The following is a 20,842-nucleotide window of genomic DNA, read 5'->3' as shown; positions in this document are numbered from 1 at the left end:
TATTTCAGATGCCTTCCTTATTGTCTTTATTCACAGAGGAAACCTAGCTCTACAGGTACATGAGATGACTGTGTTAAAGTAAATAAATTAACATACTTCAGGTTAAAAATTCCATTATTCAAATAAAAATTATATTGAAAAAAATGTTAAAGCATAATAGTAAAAATTGTCCTGTCAGTTTCCCAAATAACTTATCAGTCCAGTTAATGTTTTTATTTACCATTATGTATTATGACAGTAGTAATAATGACCACAACACTGATGCTTAAGAAGCATGTATAAAAACAGTTTTAATCAAAGCATTCTTGAGCTCCTGGTTCCTAATGCTATAGATGAGAGGATTCACTGCTGGTGGCACCACTGAGTACAGAACTGCCACCACCAGGTCCAGGGAAGGAGAGGAGATAGAAGGGGGCTTCAGGTAGGCAACTGTAGCTGTGCTAACAAACAGGGAGACCACAGCCAGGTGAGGGAGGCACGTGGAAAAGGCTTTGTGCCGGCCCTGAGAAGAGGGCATCCTCAGCACAGCCCTGAAGATCTGCACATAGGAGAAAACAATGAAAACAAAACAACAAAGGACTAAAGAAACACTAAACACAAGTGCCCCAACTTCCCTGAGATAGGCATGTGAGCAGGAGAGCTTGAGGATCTGGGGGATTTCACAGAAGAACTGGTCCACATCATTGCCTCGACAAAGGGGCAGGGAAAATGTAGTGGCCGTGTGCAGGACAGCACTGAAAAGGCCACTGCCCCAGGCAGCTGCTGCCATCTGGGCACAAGCTCTGCTGCCCAGGAGGCTCCCGTAGTGCAGAGGCTTACAGATGGCAACGTAGCGGTCGTAGGCCATGACGGTGAGAAGGGAATACTCTGCTACAAACAAGAAAGCAACGAAAAAGAGTTGGGCAGCACATGCTTCATAGGAGATGGCCCTGGTGTCCCAGAGGGCATTGGCCATGGCTTTGGGCAGAGTGGTGGAGATGCAGCCCAGGTCCAGGAGGGCGAGGTTGAGGAGGAAGAAGTACATGGGGGTGTGGAGGCGGTGGTGGCAGGCTACGGCGCTGAGGATGAGGCCGTTGCCCAGGAGGGCAGCCAGGTAGATGCCCAGGAAGAGCGCGAAGTGCAGGAGCTGCAGCTCGCGCGTGTCTGCGAATGCCAGCAGGAGGAACTCGCTCACAGAGCTGATGTTGGGCATTCTCTGACATTGGACACAGTTGTCTGTTGAAGAGAGAGGACAGAACAAAGTTAGAGGAGGCTTCTCTGAGGAAAACCTATTCCAAGTTTTGGAGCACCCCCCAGCCTGAGCCTCTCTTTGCCGGAGAACCTTTCCACACCTCCCTTACTTGAGCTTGCAGAGGAGTCCTTCCTGCTGTTCATCAGGGGGAAGCAGCGATATGGGGGAAACTCTCGTTCAGTCCACTGACCAGGACATTGGAATTCGCAGTGCTGTTTCAAACAATGCATCTCAAGGCAGAACAGGGATTCAGATGCCACTGCTGAACACTGCTATTCTCACCTGCCTTGTGTCAGCCCTCTGTGAGCTGCAGGACCACCACACTCAAGTGTTTCCCTGAGAAGAAACAGCAGACAGCTGAGAGCAGAGAACCCCCAGTCCAAGTGCAGCTGGACAGAAACCTCACCTTGTCTGTGCGTTGTGAGCAACTTCTCAGCTCTTCCCTCCTAGCAAGAGGTGTAGAGGTCATTGCCCTTATTGCACCTCATTGCAGCTTCCCACAGACAACCATCAAGACGCAAGGCCATGGTGTTAGCATGGAGGTGTCTTCTCCTTGGGGCACCTGGATAACACAAGGATGCCACAGGGGAGCTGCATCCTGCTGGAGAGCAGCCTGCAGCCCAGGAGGATGCCCCATGAACAGAGCTGGATATCTGAAAGCTGGAGTGTCCCATATCCCAGATGCTCCCCCTGCAGGGTCTGGAGGAGGCTTGGCCACTCTGCTCATGGCTGCCCAGGGGCACCTGCCTAAGGGCACTCCAAGGGGCTTCTGCCAGACTTCCTCACTTCGCACCGCAACACAGCAGGACTCTCAAAGCCTACTGCATTGCCCACTGCCCTCCCAGAAACAAGACCCAGCACAAGACCCTTCCAGGACCTGCAGCTGCATGGCCCTGCAGCCAGGCACTTACCTTGTCAAGGGCTGTGCAGGTTTCTCCTGCAGGCAGCTCTCAGCATCCTCCCACTGCCAACTGCCTTCAGCCCCTCTCTCCTTCTCTCTGTGTCTGTGCCTCTGTGTCTCTTTCCTGCTGCGCTGTGCAGAGGAGCTGCTCCTGGGCACAGCTGTCTCTCTGCACCACAGCCCTCTTGCCACATTCTCCCCTTGAGCCCAGGAGCCCGGCGCAGCTCAGCAGCACAGACCTAGCCCAAGCCACTGGAATCACCCCTCTGGGGGCTTTGCTGATGAGCCCACGAACCTCAGGCACTCGGAGACAATTGAAGACAACTCTCCAGAAGTGCAAGTCAGAGGCAAGTTTCCTGCAGTGTCCCCCTGAGGGCCAGCACTGACACAGCCTCCCTTGGAGCTCGTTAGAGCCAAACCCTGGAGGCAGTGAGGACAAGGAGACAAAGGCAATGTGAAGGTGACACTGAAGTGTACATAAACGGGATTTGTTTCACTAATACCAGGGTACAGACAATAATGAATGATTTAAAATTTGAAAATACAGAAAAGGAAGATAAAATAGTAATTAACGTTAACAATAACAATGGCAATAGCAATAACAATAACAATAATAATACGTACAAGGCAAGTGTTGCACCATGCAATTGCTGAGAAGCCCCTCACCGATGATCAACCTATCCCTGAGCATTGGTCCCACTGACCCTGGCCAGCCGGCATCGGGATCTCTTGTGCACATCCCTTGACCTTAATTTGTTTTCGTGCAAAATCAGCTCTCGGAGGAATTTCGTGTATTTTCTTCCCTTTCTCAAATACTCCCTCTGCTGTGTCACCCCACCCAGTAATGCCATCGATGTAGTGCAGGTGCTCAGGAGCTTCCTCCTCTTCCAGGGCAGTCTGAATCATGCTGCTGGCATGGCAGCACTCAGCATTGCGGGACTTCATTCAGGCCACGATAGGCCTCTGTTAGTGCACTGGGATCCCCCTGTCACTGCAGACATACAAATGTGTTTGACCCTCTGTAGCTTGATGGCATTAGGGTTCACTGTGCAGTGGTGCCCACTAGCACCTGATACTTCTGTGGGTCTGATGTGCAAGGCCATGGAATCCACACAGTCCAATAAACACGACTGTCCCCTTCCTCCCCCTGGCTGGAGGCACAGCCCCTCTAGTCCTGCTCATAGTATTCAGTACTGTGTCTGGAGGACAGCCCGCTGGAAATTGGAGCAGCAGTTCTCTAAGAACCCCTTTTAGTGATTGTTTTTCCTTGCCACTCACACACCCGTGCCTCTAGATTTTCCATCCCACTTTCTCATGTGCTCTCCATGGTCACACAGGTAAAACCACAGGGTGGCACATGGTGTGTACCCACCATATCTGCCTTCCTGCCCTCTAATTCCAGGGAGGGGTGCTGTTTCTCCCAGCACCAGAGCAGCATAGGGATAGGGATCGCATGATTACTGATGCTCTTATGACTTCTTTCTCTTCGTCCTCCTACTCATATGATGGCCCAGCTTTTCTGAAGCCTGCCTCATCTTCTGACTAACTGACTTTCACATCCATTGTTTTTTCTTGCATATGGGAGCAAGTGATACAGACAGAGCTTGGTTTTCTGGCTCAGACACAGGGCCCAGAAAAAGAGCTGGAGTTGCTGCAGGGCATTTTGCAGATGCTGTAGTAGCTGCAGGGTCTGTCAGAGGGGTTGGAGTGACTGCAGGGCTTTTCACAGAGGCTGGAGTGGCATTGATTGTGGCTCTGTAAGGACAGGCCAAGACCCAGCACACTGCGGTGGCATGTGTCTCTTTGGAAATGCCAGGGTGATAACACCTCCTTTTCAAGCATTTAACCATTTTTTTTTAGGATTCTGCATTTGCTTGGGGTGAAGTTCCAAAGTTCTGGAGGTGCTGACTGCTGTAGGTGCCTGCCCAGATCCTCCCTCACTCCCTGCCACTCCAAACTCTCCTGCCACCAGACAGAAATCTGAATGGTATTCTTAAGTAGTCCTGAAACACATTCAGGAGACATAACAATAGGAGTGTGCTGGTTTGACCATCCCAAGGATATTCCAAACTTTGAAGAGTCAGTGTAAGTAGCCTGGAGGAGAAGGGTGAGGTGAAAGAGAAAGGGAGAGTGAACAAGTGGGGAAAAGTGTCCTCCCCTTGTCTCCCCATGGCTTGGTTTCCTGAGGAGAAAAGGTCTAGAGTGTAGTTCTTAATAGTTTCTGAGAGATGGCTCCCAAGGTATATTGGCAATGGCAATGCTGAGTACAAGTACCAGATTAGTCTCATGACCAGGATTTTTATCATATCATAAGCCAGTGTTACACAACACATCAAAAGAATAAACTTGACGCAGCCATCAGAAAAGATAAACAGCATGACAGGGGAGACATACAGTAAGTAATGTGCTATGCAACACAATTCTGAAATTTAGCACAACAGATCTGAGCTTAAAAGAAAAAGAAAGAAAGAAAGAAAGAAAGAAAGAAAGAAAGAAAGAAAGAAAGAAAGAAAGAAAGAAAGAAAGAAAGAAAGAAAGAAAGAAAGAAAGAAAGAAATAGGAAGAGAGAAAGAGAAAGAGGGAATGAGAGAAAGAAGAAAGAGAGAGAAAGAGAGAAAGAGAGAAAGAGAGAAGAGAGAGAGAGAGAAAGAGAGAAAGAAGAGAGAAAGAGAGAAAGAGAGGAAGGAAGGAAGGAAGGAAGGAAGGAAGGAAGGAAGGAAGGAAGGAAGGAAGGAAGGAAGGAAGGAAGGAAGGAAGGAAGGAAGGAAGGAAGGAAGGAAGGAAATTAACTTTGTGATCACCAACTATTAAAATCAACTAATGCTTATAATAGCTTTCTTTTAACATGTTGTGGTCAGATCTGTCATTTGCTCAAAATTTGGGCTCCATGTTGGGCACCAAAAGGGTGTGGTTTGACCCAGCAGGCAGCTCAGCTCCACACAGCCATTCCCTCACACACACTCCCTGCTACACCCCGAGCAGATGCAGGAGAGAATGAGGAGGGGAAAAAAAAAGATAAGATAAGATAGATAAATAAATAAATAAATCTTGGATTGAGATAAAGATAGTTTAATAGGACAGAAAGGGAAGAGAAATAATATGAGCAATGATGATGACGATCATGATGGTGATTGCGTGTCCCACAGTAGTGGTACTCCCTACCCTGGCCAGCCACCCCATATTGATTGTTCAGCACGACGTTGTGTGGTCTGGAATATCCCTTTGGTTCTTGAGGTCAGCTGTCCTGCTTCTGTCCCCACCAGCTTCGCATTCACCCCCAGCCCTCCACTGCTGGGCAACAACTAAGCCATCAGTGTGTAATCAGCATTCTTCTCATGCTGAATCCAAAACACAGCATCATACCAGCTCCTAGGAGGAAAAATACCTCGATCCTAGGCAGCTCCAGGACACCCACAGACTAAGGGCATGATATCCCTCTGCATATATCAACAGAGAAAAGGTGCTAGTGATTAATTGGAAAGTACTGGAGCAGAGCATGATGCAGATGGTATGGAATATGGGGTGGATATTGTCCATGTGTCGGCTGGGATAGACTTAATTTCCTTCCTATTAGAATGTACAGTGCAGTGTTTTGTAAGTAACAGCATGCAAGAGAAGGAAGAACAGAAAAAGTGGAATCTGGCAGCCTTCTATCCCACACCCTTCAGTGGTTCTGTGCTGTAATTCCATTCAACTAGTTACTCGTGTATTATCCAAACTGTCCTGCAAACTCCTGCTGCCATTGCTTTATGAGAGACAGCACAATCACGGTGAGCCGTCTGCCTGCAGACATTAACAGCTGACAGAATGGAGCATCTGTCCAGGGGAACCTTAAGAAACTGCAGGAATTTGCCTACAGATACCTCCTGACATTTACAAGGAGAAGAGCCCAGTACTGCACCAGAAGAAGAGGAACCCCACACATCAGAGCAGACTGGGACCCTGCTGAGTGAGCAGTGCCCAGGAGGAGGGGGCCTGGACACCATGAGGGATGCCATACGAGCAGTGGTGCCTGCTCACCAGGAACCAGGCCAGCTTCCTACAGAGCTGCCTTATGAAAAGCATGGCCACCAAGAAGATCTGAGTTGTCAGACTCAGTTCATATTCAGTGAGACAACCCCCCCAAAATTGTATACAGGTACAGGGAAAGAGGTACAGGTCTGGGATTCCCTAGTGCAGCCAGGTGTGGAGAGGATCAAGTGCTGTCCTCCTGGACCTGGGCTGCATCTCCACCACTCTGCCCAAAGCCATGGCCAATGCCCTCTGGGACACCAGGACCATCTCCTATCAAGGCTGTGCTGCTCAGGTCTTTTTCTTTCTCTTCTTTATAGCAGCAGAATATTCCCTTCTCAGTGTCATGGCCTACGACCGCTACATTGCCATCTGCAAGCCCCTGCACTACGGGAGCCTCCTGGGTAGCAGAGCTTGTGCCCAGATGGCAGCAGCTGCCTGGGGCAGTGGCTTTCTCAATGCTGTCCTGCACACAGCCAACACATTTTCCCTACCCTTCTGCCAAGGCAATGATGTGGACCAGTTCTTCTGTGAAATCCCCCACATCCTGAAGCTCTCCTGCTCAGATACCTACCTCAGGGAAGTCGGGGCACTTGTGTTTAGTGTTTCTTTAGCTTTTTGTTGCTTTGTTTTCATCATGTTATCCTATGTGCAGATCCTTAGGGCAGTGCTGAGGATGCCCTCATCTCAGGGCCGGCACAAAGCCTTTTCCACGTGCCTCCCTCACCTGGCCGTGGTCTCCCTGATGGTCAGCACTGCCATGTTTGCCTACCTGAAGCCCCCCTCCATCTCCTCTCCATCCCTGGACCTGGTGGTTACAGTTCTGTACACTGTGGTTCCTCCAGCAGCGAACCCCCTCATCTACAGCATGAGGAACCAGGAACTAAGGGATTCCGTCAGGACTCTACTTGAATACACACATCTTCAGCAAATTCACCTATAATACTATGCCTAATATTAGAAATCCAGGCTTTTCTAAGAAAGAAAATAACATGATATCTTCAATTATTAAATATCTGTATTGTTATTTTCTCTCATTATTTCACTTTTGTTTAAATAATATTTTTCATAGCACCGTAGAAGTCAATTATTTTCCGATAGAAGTTGGCTTCCTGTGTAGGTAAACCCAAAAAGAGATCCATCAGAAATTCACTGGTGTCAGTCTCTTCCTATCTCCTCTGGAGCTGGGGGAGCAACCTCAGGACACAGGAGGGTCTCTGGATCAAGAGCCCAGCTGCCACATGCAGGAGCATCCTCAGTGGCCCTTGGGACTGCCCCTCACTGCCCGCTGGGCTCTGCCTCTCTGCTGCCTTCAGGTCGGGGCTGCTGCTTCCCTGGAGCCATGGCCATGGCCAGCAGCAGGATGTGGTCTTTTCACTGCTGCTCTCATTTAGCTTCCAGACTGTACTTCTTTCTGTGCTAGTCTTGAGTTTTCATATGCCTTGGTGACAGTCCTGTTGTCTCGGCAGTGGCATCCCTGTGGCTGCAGACAGCAGCAGGCACTGTGCAGCCCTGGGTCACAGCTGGCCTCCCTGCTAGCACCACAGTACCAAGAGGGTCTTTCTCAGGGCAAACCCAGGAGCCTGGACACCTCTTCCAAATGTGCTACCAGGAACACAGCCAAGGGGTTGCTCCCTGCTCTTCTGTTTTCTGGGCTTCTTCATGGAGTGTGGGACAGAGGCTGAAATTCCCATGGAGGTCTGTGAGGGACCAAGAGTAGGACTAAGCACTCTCGTTGGGGCAGCACTTGCCTAAGGAGATGACAACTCATCTTGGACTCATCTGATTGGGACTGTGCTGATGCCAACCTGGAGAGGAATCTGGAGCTTCCAGGAGATGTCAGGGGATCTCCAGGGACAGGGTGCTCAGTGGGTAGTGATTAGAACTTCATAAAATGACTGTGCAAGGTTGTTTCAGGTAACAAACAAGGTGAATCTGAGGAGTGCATGGGCAGCTCAGACTGCTCAGGCTGGGTCAGCTGTCACTGCAGGTTCTCCTCCCAGCCTCTTGCCCACCTGCAGCCAACTGACTCCTGGGGCAGAATGAGAAGCAGAGAAGGCCTTGATGCTGTGCAAGCACTGCTCAGGAACAGCGATCAGAACCACAGGTGACCAACACTGCTCTGGTCACATATCAAAAACACAGCACCACACGGCCTGATCTGCAGAGAGAAATGCAGTCCCAGCCAGTCTTTGTCCCCACAATGGATGAGAAGGCTGTGAGAAACAAGGACACTCAGGGCTTTAGCAGATCCTTAAAGTCCTGCCTGAGTCCCCAGAGGGAAAGCAATCTATGTCTGGGTTGACGAGAAGGAAGTGGTGAGTACCGAATGGGGGACAGGGCTGAAGGGCCCTGCGTGAAGCTGGACTGATGGAGAAATCTCCAACTTGCATGTGTGCCTCAGCCTGGGAGCAGGGACCTGCCCGTTGTGCAGGATACCTGGGCTGTGCTCAGCCATGCCCCAGGAGATGACCTTGCTCTCTTCCTCCCCACCACTCCCCACACAGGGCAGGCCCTCAGGAAACACCCCTGAGCCTGGAGATGCACCAACCTGCTGCGCTGAGGTGCCACTACTGCAGGGGAAGAGGGGAGGCTTGGAGAGACACATGGGGCCTGCGGGCAAGAGTGGTGTGGCCTGGGGAAGTGAGTGCCTGGGAAAAGTTACCCTGGAGCCATAGGAGCCATTCTGGAAAGAAAACTTGTAGGCAGGAACCACACTTTTGTGGCACTGCAGAGCTGCTGGGCACATTGTGCAGGATGGACATTGGTGTCCTTTTCCATCGTGTCTTAAGTGGCGCTTTTCTCAGGAATAGAGTAGCCAACAGAACACTGACAGATAGTTTAAGATCATGAAAGGCATCATAAGCATGCCCCTAAAAAGATAACTGATATGGGGAAATCAGGAGAAGCCTGGCCAGGAGAAATGTGAGACTGAGAGGAGGGAATAGGGGCTTGGCCTGCAGAAATTAAGGATTTTGTAGAGGTAAGAGGGTTCAGGTTATGCTGATGCTGCTGTAACTGTGACTTAAAATAGTCATACAAGGCTATTCCCCAGCTTCAACCTGTAAACTTCTTTCCTAAACCTAATTGCTACTCAGCACCCTGACAGGAATCCACTACTCTAATGACTGACTGCAACGTATCCCTTGAAGACAAAACTCAGCCCATAGCTGATTCATTCTAGCTCTTACTCTCTTAATCACTCTGATCTCTGCCCTTAATAGTAGCACTAAAATAGTCTATTTAACACTAGAAAACTGCTTAAGAGACCTAAACAAAACCCTAATTCCAAATGAATGTGTTGGGCCATGGACCTGATCAGCTTGTGGGCCACAAGGAGGAGATGGGTGGGAATGCTCTGAGGAGTTCAGCTCTGCCTCATCATCTCCTGCCCCAGCAGGAGGAATGTGACTGTGGCAGTGACTGTGAGGTCACTTCTGTCTCTGCCCTTGATAGGGCAGCAGCAGGAACGTGTCACAGAAAGGGACTGTGAGGTCACTTGTGTCTGGAGGTGGCAGGTCAGCCTTGACTACTCCCTGGGAGCTGCACTTTTGGGCTGACATCTGGCAGTGGCCCTGCTAGGCCAGCAGAAGGCACATGCTTGGCATGCTGACTGGGGGATCCCCTCTGCCTCCAGACCCAGGACGACCCAGGCAGAAAGAAGGCCCCCAGATGAGTTGTCGTGTCCCTTCTGCTTGAGTCCATGACTGCACAGCAGCAGGCACAAGGCTTGGCTGTCTGTAGCCAAGAAGCTGCAAGGCCAGCAGCAGGCCCCTGGCTTGGAAGCTGCTGCTGAGGTGACTTGTGTCTGGTTGGCTGAGAGGCCGCAAGGAGCCTGCTGGGTTGGGATGCCTACTTCAGGAGTGGTTTCCACCCTGATGGAGCTTTCTTTGTTAGTAGGAAAGAGCAGGAGAAAAAATCTTGCCACAAAGTGTGCCGTGGAAGTTTGGAACTGGCCACGAGGAGGAAGAAATGTCACTCAAAGGGTCATGCTGTTGTCCCACAGGTCACCCTCTGATCAGACCATGGCTTTGTCTTTCAAGGAACAGCTCGTGAGGGTTGACGAGACATTGGAGATAGCCAGGTTTGAGAGCAAATTGGTGAACAGAGATGGCTGTATGAAGACTTCAAGGAAATAGGATAAATTGTGGGGCAGCATAGGAAAGCCTTCAGAGGAGAAGGCAGAGTGTGCTGGTAAAAAGGGAAGGTGTTGGGAATTGGCATAATTGTTCGATCTAAGCTTGCTTTAAGCAACCAGGGGTAGGCCTTAGAAATCTCAGGGCCTGCTGTAGCTGAGCAAACCAAGCTGCCAGAGTAACTGTGAGAAGCTCCCACTGCTATGACTCCCACATCACCCAATTAAGGAACTCAGATAATATTGTTATCAGCAGCTGGCCTCAAGGACTAGGTCTACGTGGCCGTTAAGCACAAAGGGGGTTGTTTTCCTAACTTCTAATCAAAAGGGGGGTTCTTTTCTTGCAGGTGGTGTTATTTTCTTAACGGTTTTTCTGAGTGCTTTTGACCAATAATCTTGTGTGAAACACTGTCCACCCCTGTAAAATTCACTATAAAAGTTGGGCTATTTGGGCAATAAAATGGTGAAGCATGATCTGACTCTGCTGGTGTCTGTCGTGCTTTCGTCCGTGCTTCGCAACAGGAAGGTGCTAAGAACCTTGAGATATTTGTCTCCTTGGTTAGAGCTTATGAGGAGAGATGTTATACTCGTTGCAATGGGGCCTCATTGACTCCTTGCAACCATGTACAGCAGCTCAGAGGTGACATACCACTGTTCTTCCCTTGGCATCACCCTGCCCACCACATCCCACAGACCCCAGGAAGAGCCTTGAGCCAGATGTGGGGGTGCAGGATCTCCTGTTCCAGTGGCTGGGGCCAACCCTTGGCCCTTCTGCATCACCAAAAGCAACCAAGACACTTATCAGCAGAGTGCTTTGCCTGTCTGCAATCATGGCCTCCAATTACCTGCCCTAACAAATCCCTGGGGAGGCTTTGTTAGTAACAGCCCTCAGAGGGGCCCATTAATACTCCAAGTCACTTCAGCTTTTCCTCCTGACTTTTCCTGGCTCAAGCAGTTACATCACTCTCCTCTCAGTACCTGAGCTTCATAGACTCAGCACCAAAATACACCATGGAACTCATTAAAATGCAGAAACTCCTAACATCTCTTCCATAGTTGTCTTTAAGACTTCATGCCTTGTGCAGCTACTTGCAGAGCTTGCAAGATGTAGTTAAGGAAGAAGATTTCAAAGAGAACCTAATGAAAAGATTTTCTTATTTCAAAGGCTAAATTTTGCTGCATTTCAGTTTTGAACATCACTCTCCTATTGCTATTGATCCAGGGTGACTTCTTTGCAGACCTCCATATGGAGGAAAAGCAGAGTCTGGAGGTCTGACACGTCCACTGCCAGTAGTGGTCTTTGTCCCTGTAACTGCAGCCCAGCCCAGCACATGAAACCCTTTCTAAGACAAGTCAGGGGTTCCTCGGGAAACAATTAAAGTAATAAAATAAAATAAAATAAAATAAAATAAAATAAAATAAAATAAAATAAAATAAAATAAAATAAAATAAAATAAAATAAAATAAAATAAAATAAAATAAAATAAAATAAAATAAAATAAAATAAAAAAAGTAAGATTGAAATGACCATTGGATCCTGAGAAATTCAGCCTGACTCTCAGTAGACACCGGGACATCCATGGACTATCTTGGGTCATCTGTGGAAAACTCAGGGTGAAAAATAAAGAAAACATACCTTTATTGGCTGTAGCTGTACCCATGAGATTGGCCTCTTTGGGGAAATTGTCCCCTTCCAGACAAAGAAACCTAAATAGAATAAAGTGAAAAGACCTGCCCAGTCAATAGAGTAGGGCAAAGTCCTACTTCCTGTGCTCTGGATGCAGAAGGCAAAAAGAATTGCATTGTGCCTGACACTACTCTGGGACGTGTCACCCAGGTCAGGCAACTTTACCTTAGTGCTGACAAGTCCATCACTAAACCATGCTGCCAAGCTCTGCATCTACACCTTGGCTCTCCAGTCAATGACTCAGCTCATGGATGGCAATCAGAGAGTCTCGGATAGCACAACGCTGCCTCAGGTGCGCCAGCATGGAAGCCATTGGCACCTGCTGTTCTTCAACCCTCAGCAAACCCCCAACAGAAGGATTCTGTGGAAGGCCAAGCAAGGTAGACAACTGGTTCATGTCCTTTGTCTCCAAGGCAGCTCTGCCAAAGCCCCACCTGTGGTGCCCTCTTGGAACTCTGAATTCCCTCTCCTGAAGCAGTCTATGCCGAGGATGCACATAGCCTCTGGGCCAGTCCCAATGGGGTGCTTTTGCCATTCCTTCCCAGTTAGACTCATCTCAGCCTCCAGTACAGTTAATGGGCTGCCCCTGTCACTCCAGAAATACAGGTGGGTTCTACCTCTTTCTAGCTTGATGGCATTAGGGTACTCTGTGCACCGTTGTCCAGTAGAGCCTGATACATTTATGGATCTGATGTGCCAGGCCCTTAAATATACACAGTCCAGTAAATCTGATTGTCGCTTTTCTTCCTGCCTGCCCCTGTCTGGAAGTAGGACTCCTCTACACCTGCTTGTCGTATTTATAACTGTGTCTGGTAAACAGCCCACTGGAAACACATCCCACCATGGCAGGGGAGAGGGTGCTGACAGTGAGTGAAGGAATTTCGGTGAAGGAATTGGAGCCAAGCAGAGACAAGGAATCAAGGCAGTGGGGTGGGGGAGGCCAGCAGAAGCAGCCCAAGGGGTGGTGCTGCTTGTGAGGACATGTTTGTGGCAGCAGCCGGAGTGGGCAGCAGCTGTGAGCAGGTGAGGGGAGGCCAGGAAGCGCATGCCAAGAGCCCTCCTGCCGGCAGAGCCAAGGCCGGGACCGAGCCCAAGGGCAGAGGCAGGCCCAGGGCAGGGGGCTGCAAGGGCCATGCTGAGCTCCCTGCCCCTGCAGCAGCCGCCCTGGCCCTCGGCCTCCTCTCCCCTGCCCCTGCAGCTCTGGGCTCCCTTCTCGCAGCCCTGGCTCTGCAGCACCAAGCCCTGCTGGGAGCCCTCCCCTGCATGCTGCCACCGCTCCCTGATGCTGCTGTTGCCCTCTGCCGGGCACTGTCCAGCCCAGCCCAGCCCCTGCCCACTTCTCCCCACATCCCTGCCCTCTCCCCAGCCCAGTAGCCCAGGCTGTGCTGGCCCCAGGGCAGTGCCCACCACAGGCTGCTGCAGGGCTCTGGGCACGGCCACCACAGCCCCAGCCCCTCGAAAGGCACCGCAGCTGCTGGCACAAAGGTGGCTCTGGGCCACTCTAGTGTCTCCTGGGCTGGGGCCAACTATGGTGATGCTGGTGCATTATGCTACGGGTCCATTAAGCTTTTCCTGCGAGACCCATTGGCAGCAGCAGTGGAAGAGGCTTCCAGTTTTCAGGGTTTGCCATGAGCAGCCCCTTGTATTATTGTGGTGCTAGCAGGGGGGCCAGCAGTGACCCAGGGCTGCACAGTGCCTGCTGCTGCCTGCAGGGACAGGGATGCCACTGCAGAGACAACAGGACTGTCACTAAGGTAGACAAGATCTCAGGGCTAACCCAAACATAAGAGCACAAGAGAACAAACTGGAAGCCAAGAGAGCAGCAGGGAAAAGGCCACGTCCTGCTGCTGGCCATGGCCATGGCTCCAGGGAAGCAGCAGCCCCAACCCAAAGGCAGCAGAGAGGCAGAGCCCAACAGGCAGTGAGGGGCAGCCCCAAGGGACACTGGGGCTGCTCCTGTATGTCGCAACTGGGCTCTTGGCCCTGAGCCCCTCCTGCATGCTGGGGCTGCTCCCATGAGGACACGGGACCTCTGACCAGTGACATTCTGAATGTATTTCGGATGCCTTCCTTATTGTCTTTATTCACGGAGGAAACCTAGGTCTACAGGTACATGAGATGACTGGGATACGGTAAATAAATTAGAATGATGATGGTTAAAAAATCCATTATTCAAATAAAAATAATATTTAAAAAAATTAAAGATGTTAAATAAAAAAATTTAAACAATAAAAATTGTTCCCTCAGTTTCCCAAATAACTTCTCATTCCAATTAATATTTTTATTTTACATTATTGATTATGACAATAATAATAGTGAACACAGCACATCTCTGATGCTTAAAAAGCATGTATAGAAACAGTTTTAATCAAAGCATTCCTGAGCTCCTGGTTCCTAATGCTATAGATGAGAGGGTTCATTGCTGGTGGCACCACCGAGTACAGAACTGCCATCACCAGGTCCAGGGATGGAGAGGAGATGGAGGGGGGCTTCAGGTAGGCAAACATGGCAGTGCTGACCATCAGGGAGACCACGGCCAGGTGAGGGAGGCACGTGGAAAAGGCTTTGTGCCGGCCCTGCTCAGAGGGCATCCTCAGCACTGCCCTAAGGATCTGCACATAGGATAACATGATGAAAACAAAGCAACAAAAAGCTAAAGAAACACTAAACACAAGTGCCCCGACTTCCCTGAGGTAGGCATCTGAGCAGGAGAGCTTGAGGATGTGGGGGATCTCACAGAAGAACTGGTCCACAGCATTGCCTTGGCAGAAGGGTAGGGAAAATGTGTTGGCTGTGTGCAGGACAGCATTGAGAAAGCCACTGCCCCAGGCAGCTGCTGCCATCTGGGCACAAGCTCTGCTGCCCACGAGGCTCCCGTAGTGCAGGGGCTTGCAGATGGCAACGTAGCGGTCGTAGGCCATGACTGTGAGAATAGAATATTCTGCTGCTATAAAGAAGAGAAAGAATAAGACCTGTGCAGCACATCCTTGATAGGAGATGGCCCTGGTGTCCCAGAGGGCATTGGCCATTGCTTTGGGCAGAGTGGTGGAGATGCAGCCCACGTCGAGGAGGGCAAGGTTGAGGAGGAAGAAGTACATGGGGGTGTGGAGGCGGTGGTTGCAGGCTACGGCGCTGAGGATGAGGCCGTTGCCCAGGAGGGCAGCCAGGTAGATGCCCAGGAAGAGCGCGAAGTGCAGGAGCTGCAGCTCGCGTGTGTCTGCGAATGCCAGCAGGAGGAACTCGCTCACAGAGCTGCTGTTGGGCATTTGCTGACTCTGGACAGTTGACTGTTGAAGAGGAGAAGGCAGACAAATTTCAGATGACACCTAAGAAAAACCTACTGCAAGCCTTAAAGCACACCTAGCCTGAGCCTCTCTCTCTTTGCAGGAGAACCTTTCTGCCGCTGTCTTGCTTGAACTGTGGCTTGTGCTGGCTGAGAGTGGCACTGGTAGAAGGGGCTGCTGTGGCTCCAGAGGAGTCCTTCCTGCTGTGCAGCAGGAGGGAAGCAGGAACACAATGAAAACCTAACTTCAGACCATTTGTCAAATCCATGAGTTTTCTGTTGTTGTTGGAACAACTCATCTGAGTGCACAGTTCAACAGGCCACTGCCCACTAGCCTTGTTTTCAACTGCCTTGTATCTCCCCTCTCTGAGGATCATCCCACTCAGGTCTTTCCATGAGAAGAATCTGGAGTCAGCTGAGAGCAGAGAAGCACACTTCAAGTGCAGCTGGATGGAAACCTCACCTTGTCTCTGGAGGACTGAGAAGAACCTCAGCTCTTCCCTCTTTGCCTTACTCCAGCTGCCAACAGACAGCCATCCAGCTGTATGGACAGGGCCTTAGTGTGGAGGTGTCTTCTCCTTGGGGTACCTGGATAACACAAGGATGCCTCGAGAGAGCTGCATCCTGCTGGAGAACAGCCTGCAGCCCAGGAGGACACCTCATAGAGAGATGGATATCCACAAGAAGGGACGTCGCAACATCACAGCTGCACACCTGCAGTGTCTGGAGGAGGCTTGGCCACTCTACCCATAGCTGTCCAGGGGCACTTGGCATAGGGCACTGCAAGGGGCTTCTGCCAGACTTCCTCACCTCGCAGTGCAACCCAGCAGGACTCTCAAAGCCTACTGCATTGCCCACTGCCCTCCCAGAAACAAGACCCAGCAGGAGACCCTTCCAGGACCTGCAGCTGCATGGCCCTGCAGCCAGGCACTCACCTTGTCAAGGGCTGTGCAGGTTTCTCCTGCAGGCAGCTCTCAGCATCCTCCCACTCCCAGCTGCCTCCAAGCCCTCTCTCCTTCTCTTCTCTCCCCGTGCCAGCTGTGGTCAGAGCCCCCAGCCCTACTGCGCTGTGCAGAGGAGCTGTTCCTGGGCACAGCTGTCTCTCTGCTTCATGGCACTTTCTGAAATGTGTTTTCTCTGTCCCACGAGCCCGGCCCAGCTCAGCAGCACAGCACCAGCCCAAGACACTGCAATCACCCCTCTGGGGGCTTTGCTGATGAGCCCACGAACCTCAGGCACTCAGACACAATTGAAGACATCTCTCCAGAAGTCCAAGTCCCAGGCAAGTTTCCTGCAGTGTCCCCCTGAGGGCCAGCACTGACACAGGCTCCCTTGGAGCTCGTTAGAGCAGAACCCTGGAGGCAGTGAGGACAAGGAGACAAAGGCAATGTGAAGGTGACACTGGTGTGTAGGAAAACTGGATGTGTGTCACCAAGCACAAGGGCCAGGTCTTGTCGCATGGCACACAGGAAGGGAAATCCTTTCCCTTGACAGGTTGCTCAGGGCTCTTTGTGGGGCAGTAGGAGATGGGGATGTACATTGCCAAGTGCAGGAGAATGGTACAACCCCTGCCTGGTTCATGGGTGGGGGCGAGGAGGCAATGAAGCCCTGGTGCTTTAACGATCAGCTGTCTCCTCAAAGGCCTCAGTGGCAGAGACAACAGCCATATCCATGGATACAAAGACCTGGGTTCTTTTTGGACTTTGAGCCTTGCCACAGCACTTGATCCTCTCCACACCTGGCTGCACTAGGGAATCCCAGACCTGTACCTCTTTCCCTGTACCTGTATACAATTTTGGGGGGGTTGTCTCACTGAATATGAACTGAGTCTGACAACTCAGATCTTCTTGGTGGCCATGCTTTTCATAAGGCAGTTCTCTAGGAAGCTGCCCTGGTTCCTGGTGAGCAGACACCACTGCTCGTATGGCATCCCTCATGGTGTCCAGGCCCTCCTCCTGGGCACTGCTCACTCAGCAGGGTCCCAGTCTGCCCTGATGTGTGGGGTTCCTCTTCTTCTGGTGCAGTACTGGGCTCTTCTCCTTGTAAATGTCAGGAGGTATCTGTAGGCAAATTCCTGCAGTTTCTTAAGGTTCCCCTGGACAGATGCTCCATTCTGTCAGCTGTTAATGTCTGCAGGCAGACGGCTCACTGTGATTGTGCTGTCTCTCACAAAGCAATGGCAGCAGGAGTTTGCAGGACAGTTTGGATAATACACGAGTAACTCATTGAATGGAATTACAGCACAGAACCACTGAAGGGTGTGGGATAGAAGGCTGCCAGATTCCACTTTTTCTGTTCTTCCTTCTCTTGCATGCTGTTACTTACAAAACACTGCACTGTATCATCTAATAGGAAGGAAATTAAGTCTATCCCAGCCGACACATGGACAATATCCACCCCATATTCCATACCATCTGCATCATGCTCAGCTCCAGTACTTTCCAATTAAGCACAACCACCTTTTCTCTGTTGATATATGCAGAGGGATATCATGCCCTTAGTCTGTGGGTGTCCTGGAGCTGCCTAGGATCGAGGTATTTTTCCTCCTAGGAGCTGGTATGATGCTGTGTTTTGGATTCAGCATGAGAAGAATGCTGATTACACACTGATGGCTTAGTTGTTGCCCAGCAGTGGAAGGCGGGGGGGTGCCTGTGAAGCTGGTGGGGACAGAAGCAGGACAGCTGACCCCAAGTGGCCAAAGGGATGTTCCAGACCACACAACGTCGTGCTGAACAATCAATACGGGGTGGCTGGCCAGGGTAGGGGGTACCACTACTGTGGGACACGCAATCACCATCATGATCGTCACCATCATTGCTCATATTATTTCTCTTCCCTTTCTGTCCTATTAAACTGTCTTTATCTCAATCCAAGATGTATTTATTTATTTATTTATTTATTTTATCTTTTTTCCCCTCCTCATTCTCTCCTGCATCTGCTCGGGGTGTAGCAGGGCGTCTGTGTGAGGGAATGGCTGTGTGGTGCTGTGCTGCCTCCTGGGTCAAACCACACTCTTTTGGTGCCCAACATGGAGCACAAATTTTGAGCAAATGGCAGATCTGGACACAGCATGTTAAAAGAAAGCTATTATAAGCATTAGTTGATTTTAATAGTTGGTGATCACAAAGTTGATTTCCTTCCTTCCTTCCTTCCTTCCCTCCTTCCTTCCTTCCTTCCTTCCTTCCTTCCTTCCTTCCTTCCTTCCTTCCTTCCTTCCTTCCTTCCTTCCTTCCTTCCTTCCTTCCTTCCTTCCTTCCTTCCTTCCTTCCTTCCTTCCTTCCTTCCTTCCTTCCTTCCTTCCTTCCTTCCTTCCTTTCTCTCTTTCTCTCTTTCTCTCTTTCTCTCTTTCTCTCTTTCTCTCTTTCTCTCTTTCTCTCTTTCTTTCTCTCTCTTTCTCTCTTTCTTTCTCTCTTTCTCTCTTTTTCTTTTAAGCTCAGATCTGTTGTGCTAAATTTCAGAATTGTGTTGCATAGCACATTACTTACTGTATGTCTCCCCTGTCATGCTGTTTATCTTTTCTGATGGCTGCGTCAAGTTTATTCTTTTGATGTGTTGTGTAACACTGGCTTATGATATGATAAAATTCCTGGTCATGAGACTAATCTGGTACTTGTAGTCCGCATTGCCATTACCTCCAAAACTTTGGAGCCATCTCTCAGAAACTATTAAGAACTACACTCTGGACATTTTCTCCTCAGGAAACCAAGCCATTCGGAGACAAGGGGAGGACACTTTTCCCCACTTGTTCACTCTCCCTTTCCCTTTCACCTTGCCATTCTCCTCCAGGCTGTTTACACTGGCTCTTCAAAGTTTTGAATATCCTTGGGATGGTCAAACCAGCACACTCCTATTGTTATGTCTCCTGAATGTGTTTCAGGACTACTTAAGAATACCATTCAGATTTCTGTCTGGTGGCAGGAGAGTTTGGAGTGGCAGGGAGTGAGGGAGGATCTGGGCAGGCACCTACAGCAGTCAGCACCTCCAGAACTTTGGAACTTCACCCCAAGCAAATGCAGAATCCTAAAAAAAAAATGGTTAAATGCTTGAAAAGGAGGTGTTATCACCCTGGCATTTCCAAAGAGACACATGCCACTGCAGTGTGCTGGGTCTTGGCCTGTGCTTACAGAGCCACAATCAATGCCACTCCAGCCTCTGTGAAAAGCCCTGCAGTCACTCCAACCCCTCTGACATACCCTGCAGCTACTACAGCATCTGCAAAATGCCCTGCAGCAACTCCAGCTCTTTTTCTGGGCCCTGTGTCTGAGCCAGAAAACCAACCTGTGTCTGTATCACTTGCTCCTCTATGCAAGAAAAAACAATGGATGTGAAAGTCAGTTAGTCAGAAGACGAGGCAGGCTTCAGAAAAGCTGGGCCATCATATGAGTAGGAGGACGAAGAGGAAGAAGTCATAAGAGCATCAGTAATCATGCGATCCCTATCCCTATGCTGCTCTGGTGTTGGGAGAAACGGGGCCCCTCCCTGGAATTAGAGGGCAGGAAGGCAGATATGGTGGGCACACACTATGTGCCACCCTGTGGTTTTACCTGTGTGACCATGGTGAGCACATGAGAAAGTGGGATGGAAAATCTAGAGGCATGAGTATGTGAATGGCAAGGAAAAACAATCACTAAAAGGGGTTCTTAGAGAACTGCTGCTCCTATTTCCAGCGGGCTCTCCTCCAGACACAGTACTGAATACTATGAGCAGGACTAGAGGGGCTGTGCCTCCAGCCAGGGGGAGGAAGGGGACAGTCGGGTTTGTTGGACTGTGGGGATTCCATGGCCTTGCACATCAGACCCACAGAAGTATCAGGAGCTAGTGGGCACCACTGCACAGTGAACCCTAATGCCATCAAGCTAAGAGGGTCGAACCCATTTGTATGTCTGCAGTGACAGGGGGATCCCAACACTGAACTGTACTGGAGGCTGAAGTGTCTAAGTGGGAAGGAGTGGCAAAAGCACCCCATTAGCACTGGCCAAGAGACACTGTGCATCCTTGGAAGAGACTGCTTCAGGAGAGGATAGATATTTCAGGGACCCAAAAGGGTATCGGTTGGCTTGAGGCATAGTTGCCTTGGAGACAGAGGACATTATACTGTTGTCTGCCTTGCCTTGGTCTCTCACAGGACCCTTCTGTTGTGGGGTTGATGAGGGCTGAAGGACAGCTGGTGCCAATCCCTACCACAGCTGTGCACCTGAGTCAGTATAGCACCAACCGAGTGCACTAACAGAGGCCTATCGTGGCCTGAATGAAGTCCCGCAATGCTGAGTGCTGCCATGCCAGCAGCATGATTCAGACTGCCCTGGAAGAGGAGGAAGCTCCTGAGCACCTGCACTACGTCGATGGCATCACTGGGTGGGGTGACACAGCAGAGGGAGTATTAGAGAAAGGGAAGAAAATACTCCAAATTCCTCCGAGAGCTGATTTTGCACGAAAAGAAATTAAGGTCAAGGGACATGCACAAGAGATCCCGATGCCGGCTGGCCAGGGTCAGTGAGGCCAATGCTCAGGGATAGGTTGAGCATCGGTGAGGGGTTTCTCAACAATTGCATGGTGCATCACTTGGCTTGTACGTATTATTATTGTTATTGTTA

At 50.2% G+C, this 20,842-nt stretch overlaps 2 protein-coding genes across 2 annotated transcripts; both read right to left on the bottom strand.

The window, feature by feature from the left end:
* Positions 1–265: 265 nt before the first annotated feature.
* Positions 266–1,192, bottom strand: LOC311216185 (olfactory receptor 14J1-like; the record flags this gene model as incomplete). Its single annotated transcript, XM_084297730.1, has 1 exon — positions 266–1,192. The coding sequence occupies one exon, from the start codon at positions 1,190–1,192 to the stop codon at positions 266–268; it is 927 nt and encodes a 308-aa protein (XP_084153856.1).
* A 13,112-nt stretch (positions 1,193–14,304) lies between these two features.
* LOC311216184 (olfactory receptor 14C36-like) lies at positions 14,305–15,231 on the bottom strand (the record flags this gene model as incomplete). Its single annotated transcript, XM_084297729.1, has 1 exon — positions 14,305–15,231. One exon carries the CDS (start codon positions 15,229–15,231, stop codon positions 14,305–14,307), a length of 927 nt encoding a protein of 308 aa, XP_084153855.1.
* Positions 15,232–20,842: the final 5,611 nt, after the last annotated feature.

This window comes from Netta rufina (assembly GCF_964035555.1).
Source record: "Netta rufina genome assembly, chromosome: 18".
Taxonomy (NCBI): Eukaryota; Metazoa; Chordata; class Aves; order Anseriformes; family Anatidae; genus Netta; species Netta rufina.
Note: the sequence above shows the minus strand (reverse complement) of the source record. Positions and strands in the feature narration are given on the sequence as shown.